Raw genomic sequence first — 5,919 nt, 5'->3', positions numbered from 1 at the left:
TATAATACCATTAATTATTTATTACATTCATTTTTTTTTTCTATAATAATTATCTACTCAGTTTTAACAAAATATAATTAATAATATCTTGAACTTTGTAAATGACAATTAAAGAAGAATGATTTTTAAGAACGGAGGGAATATATATATATATATATATATATATATATATAAATTAAAATGTTTCGAATGAAAAAAAAAAGCCTTAGAATGAATTCTATAAAGTGAAACCAAACATAAATTAAATAAAATGGTTTGGAAAAACATCTTTCATAAAAAGTGGGTCCATAGTATTTTGGTATGTCAATCTATTGTTCCCTTGTTTTTGTTAGTCTTTTGCTCTAATATTCAACTCAAACACCACTGAGTTTTAGTAGTTGTTGTTGTATATTTCACAGTTTTGACTCTCCATACAAAAAAAACAAAACACTATCTTCCAAATTCCCAACTTGTCAAATGTTCTTCCTTTTCCTCAATCCTTTCCAATTTTCTATTTTTACCCTCTCTTCTACTTCTACAATCTCTCTTCTTCTTATTCTTGGTACCTTGTGCCGTTCTGGCCATGGGCCCTAAACTCCACTGATATTTCATCCTAACAATCAAAACAGCATCTTTACCTCTTTCAGTGCTTACCCTTTCTTCTCAATTTTGTGCTGTATCGCATTTAGCTTGTTTTTACCCCTTTTTGAGCTCACAAGATAAGAATTAGGGTATTTTGTTTTACTTGATTCTTTCGCAATTCTCGATTTGGAGTTTTTTATACCCCACTTGGGTTTTCTTGATCATGTTATTTGAGTTGGAAAGTGTAGCTCAAATTCCTTTATGAAATAAATCCCAATAAAGGGTTGGCTTATGAAGCTTGATTCTCTCTAATTTCGTGTTGGGTATGGTGTTTGAGGGATAAAGACTTGATTTTTGAGGTGCTTTTTTTATTGAACCATTGAAGCTCTGGAAAATGGATAGAGTTCTTCAACCTCCTTTGGTAATTTGCTTTTACTATTTTCTTAATCTCTTTACTGATCTAATTGTTGAGTTTTATCTTACCTAATGTGTTGTTTCAGAAGAGCTTTAGATTTATTTATGAGCTTCAGTGATAACTTTTTTAGGTTGTTGTTGTGGGGATTAAGGGAGGATTTTAGGGGTTGATTTTGAATAAGCTGGTTGTTATAAGGTGTTGAGGTTTTGATGTATTGAAAGTTGAATGCCATTACTCATTGAAATTTTCTTCTGTTAGTCTCTTGTGTTCTATTCTATCTTTGCCATTTGAACCTCACTGAAATGAGGGCCAGGTTCAATATCTGTGTCAATTTCTTTGAATTGCTGAGATTCATGTTCCTATAGGTTCAATATCTGATTCTTGATTCTTCGATTTTGTTTGTTTAAAATGGTGAGATATAGATTATATCACGTGCTTGAGTTCAGAAATCATAACTTGATTAACTTCATGCGCGTGTGTGTGCAGGTTGATACTACTGCATGTTTATGTAGAGTAGATACAGGCCTTAGAACTGTTGCTGGAGCAAAGAAGTATGTTCCTGGAACCAAGCTATGTCTTCGGCCTGATATAAAACCGTCTATTCACCCTACTAGGAACAAGCCAGCACGTGGTGACAGAAGCCGCAATCAATCCCCGTTACTACCAGGACTCCCGGACGATCTTGCTATTGCTTGCCTAATCCGAGTCCCTCGTGTTGAACATCGTAAACTTCGGCTAGTCTGCAAAAGATGGTATCGACTTTTGGTTGGTAACTTCTTTTACTCTCTGCGCAAGAGTCTTAGACTTGCAGAAGAGTGGATATATGTCATCAAGAGAGACAGAGATGGGAAAATCTCATGGCATGCTTTTGATCCTGTATACCAACAATGGCAGCCCCTGCCGCCTGTTCCTAAAGAATATTCCGGAGCTCTTGGTTTTGGATGTGCTGTTCTGAATGGCTGTCACCTATACTTGTTTGGTGGGAAGGACCCTCTTAAGGGATCCATGAGACGCGTAATTTTTTATAGTACTCGAACAAATAAATGGCACCGTGCCCCAGACATGCTTCGTAGGCGGCACTTCTTTGGCTCCTGTGTTATAAACAATTGTTTATTTGTGGCCGGTGGGGAGAATGAAGGCGTGCACCGGTCCTTAAGATCAGCTGAAGTGTACGATCCCAACAAAAACCGATGGTCATTTATTTCAGATATGAGCACTGCAATGGTTCCTTTCATTGGAGTTGTCTATGACAGGAAGTGGTTCCTTAAGGGACTTGGTTCTCATCGACAGGTTCTTAGCGAGGTCTATCAGCCAGAGAATGATAGTTGGTGCCCTGTTCAAAACGGAATGGTTTCTGGCTGGAGGAACCCTAGCACTACTCTTAACGGAAAGCTTTATGCTTTAGACTGCAAGGATGGCTGCAAACTTAGGGTTTACGACAATGCTACTGACTCGTGGAGTAAGCATATTGACAGTAGAATGCATTTGGGAAGCTCACGGGCTTTGGAGGCTGCAGCCCTCATCCCCCTCAACGGGAAACTCTGTATTATCCGGAATAATATGAGCATTTCTCTAGTTGATGTTTCAAAACTCGAAGATTTGAAAGGATCTTCTGCTGAACAGTTATGGGAAACTATTGCAGGGAAAGGACAGTTCAAAACCTTGGTCACAAATCTGTTATCTAGCCTTGCTGGTAGAAACCGTCTCAAAACTCACATAGTTCACAGCCAGGTTCTTCAAGCTTAAAGGTTGCATAGTGCTGAAAATCTTCTAGGAATTTTATCACGATCCTATACATGAAAAGGTTCGTCAAATCTTACCAGAACACCGTAGTGCAGTTCAACGCCGCATTCCATCTTAAACCCTTCCTCGCGAGAGGTGATATATTTCACCATGTCTCATGGTTTATCATTAGCCTTTTGTTTTATGTTGTTGCAAACAATGTATAACATAAAGAAGACTCAGGGTCAGTTTGGTATTCTCATAAAATTGAGGGTGAAAAATTCAAGAACAAGTTTTGAATATAAAGTTTCATGTAAAACTCATCTATGTATTTTTCACCCTCATTTTCTGCTGTGACTACCAAATGTTTGTCAACTCTAAATTATATATTTACAACTCTTGCAATGCATAATCTTATACGTGTAAAAGTGGTATTGACTAGCCTTATGTTTTTTGTACTATATGATAAAAGTCTTTTTGGATGAAAAATTGCAACCTTCAAAGTCTAGTTTGGAGTGTGCAAACATTTACTATCATGTTTGACTAAATTGTGGTTGGATTGTGAGTGAATGAATATATTTTTTAGTGATGTCTAAGTATGTATGTATCTTCACGTGTTAGATATGCAAGCAATGAATGCATTAGGTTGGGTTAGGTGCCTAATGCCACAGCTGAATTGTCTTGATGTGGATTATTATTAGTACTAAGAGGATAATTTATTTATGATGATGATTTTTTCAACAACTCTTGGAGTAACTTCGATAAACATCATTGAAATTGATCCGTGCATACCAGAACTGAAGGAGGCTGAGGCATTAAATGGTATTTAGTATTGATAGCATACAAAACCGAAAAGACCATACTCCATAGAACATGAAACGGGAAAGAAAAATTCCTCAATCTAGCTAAAAGCTGCAGCACCCAACACAACCATAATACAAGCTAACCTCAATAAAACCCCACAACCACATAAAGCTAAAATAACAACCACTTATCTATGTCTATTAGGGGTATGCAAAAATTTGGTTAATCAAATTATATTATTAAATTAAATTGCATTACATCATAAAATAATTGAATGGTTAATGAATTGAACCATTTAAATCAAACAATTCTAATTCAGTTTAAAATCGGTTCATAATCAATTTTCTTTTATAAATTATTTTAATTATATAAATAATTTTTTTATAAGAAGAATAATTATTGAGAGTGAAAACAAAAAAAAATGGAAATTAAAAAATATTTGTAATTATGAAAAATTAAAAATATTTTATAGAAAATTAAAAAAAAGTATAGATTTTTTAGAAAAACAATCTGAAAATAAAATATTTTGTATTCTGAAAAAAAAATTATTCTGGATTTTTTTTCTGAAAAATTAAAATTAAAATGATTTTTTTCCAGAAATTTTTATTAAAAAATCCGATTTTTTTACTTTTTTTGGAAAAATAAATAATTTAATTTAAATTTTGTAAATAAAAGTTTTTTTTTAAATAAATATTTTCAAAAATTATAAAAAAAAAGAATTTTAAATTAATTATTTTTTATGAAATTAAAAAAAAAAATTTTAAAAAATTCAAATTATAAATTTGGTTTATAATTGCAAACTGATTATAAACTAGTTTATAAACACAAAGTGGTTATAAACTAGTTTATAAACTCGAAGTGGTTATAAACTAGTTTTAAATTAATTTGAAACCATTTTAGAAATTTTTTACATTTTTATTGAAATGACCACCTATAAATGCGGTTTTGATTCAGTGCGGTTCATCATCCATTATCAAAATCAGGACAATTAGAAACCAATGCTTCCACCTGAACTACCATGACTTAGGTTAAAAGAAGTGTATCAGTATGCACTACCGGCCAAGACTATCATCAACCGAATACCGCCGAAGCCGCAGGATCATCACTCAAGATAAACGACCTGTCTGCAGCGATAAAGAAAAAAAACATAGCAGATCTGCGACACCAACATTAAATAAATCAGGGATACAACTCAAGGACTGCCACCTATTGGAAAACCTCCAACCTAGACTAAAATTGGAGCGACAAAATTAACAGCTTTCTCCTCCAAATGCATTATATATCAATACCGACGGCACCTTCCTTTTGATGGTCATCCTGCACACGACAACCACCATTATCCCCATCAAAACTGCACCAAACACCTGTTCCAAAATACCTGTCAGCAATCAAACAGCACTCCAAGACACCCTCTAGTATGCGTGAACCACTACGAGATGTTATCGAACATCCTGCTCGGTTTGAATCAAAGTCACTTCCAAGATAGAATTTTCACCTCTTCAACCATAAATAACAATCATAAATAATACATGGACAAGTATACAAATGTTCACACATTTAAAAAGACTTAAATGCAAACAAGAACAATAAAAACATAAGTTTGATATGAATGAGTAAGATAAGGAGGATATAAACAAACCAACACACATCTCTAGAATAAACACATAGAATGATATAAACCGGATACAAGAGTTAAAGAGACATATCATTGTAGTTCGGTAAAAGTTATTATTTGCTACAAAATAGTGTCAGTGAAAACAAAATATATAGCAAATGAAACTAAACAAAATCATCATTCAATTTAAGGCGTGAAGAGTCTAAGACTCCAAAATCCCTACAAATCTTAGGGAAGGATCCGATGATAATGACTTTGTAAAAATGTCAGCAAGTTGACTTTTAGTGTCAATGTATTCAAAAATAACATCTCATTTTTCCACATGATCTCTGAGAAAATGGTGTCAGATCTCGATGTGTTTGGTCTGTGAATGAAGTATCATATACTTAGTAAGGCTTATTGAACTAGTATCATCACATTTAATCGGAATGCAACCAAGTTTTAAATCATAGTCTAGTAATTATTGCTTTAGCCATAAGACTTTTACACAAAAAATACCAGCGACTACATATTCAATCTTGGCGGTAGAAAGAGCAACACTATGTTGTTTCTTACTGTATCCAAAAATTAAATAGCTTCTAAATAAGTGACAGGTAGCACTATTACTTTTTCTATCCAACTTGCATCCCACAAAATTGGAATCACGAAAACATACTAAGCTATAAGCACTACCTTTAGGATACCAAAGACCGTGATGGGGGTTCCGTTAAGATACCTCAAAATATGTTTTACGATGTTAAAGTGAGAATCCTTAGGTGATGTTTGATATCTAGCACACATGCACACACTAAACATGATATCT

The 5,919-nt window shown here is 33.8% G+C and overlaps 1 protein-coding gene across 1 annotated transcript; it reads left to right on the top strand.

Moving 5' to 3' along the window:
• Positions 1 to 352: 352 nt before the first annotated feature.
• Positions 353 to 3,287, top strand: LOC127073569 (F-box/kelch-repeat protein At1g55270). The gene is made up of 2 exons (XM_051014743.1): positions 353 to 982; positions 1,463 to 3,287. The coding sequence occupies exons 1-2, from the start codon at positions 956 to 958 to the stop codon at positions 2,720 to 2,722; spliced, it is 1,287 nt and encodes a 428-aa protein (XP_050870700.1). The 5' UTR covers positions 353 to 955; the 3' UTR covers positions 2,723 to 3,287.
• Positions 3,288 to 5,919: the final 2,632 nt, after the last annotated feature.

This window comes from Lathyrus oleraceus, chromosome 4, assembly GCF_024323335.1.
Source record: "Lathyrus oleraceus cultivar Zhongwan6 chromosome 4, CAAS_Psat_ZW6_1.0, whole genome shotgun sequence".
Classification (NCBI taxonomy): domain Eukaryota; kingdom Viridiplantae; phylum Streptophyta; class Magnoliopsida; order Fabales; family Fabaceae; genus Lathyrus; species Lathyrus oleraceus.
This window is presented reverse-complemented; position numbering and strand designations above follow the sequence as displayed.

Coding starts and splice junctions, on each gene's coding strand:
- LOC127073569 (XM_051014743.1), top strand. CDS start 956: ATGGATAGAGTTCTTCAACCTCCTTTG. Junction 983..1,462: donor GAGTTCTTCAACCTCCTTTG/GTAATTTGCTTT, acceptor GTGTGTGTGCAG/GTTGATACTACTGCATGTTT.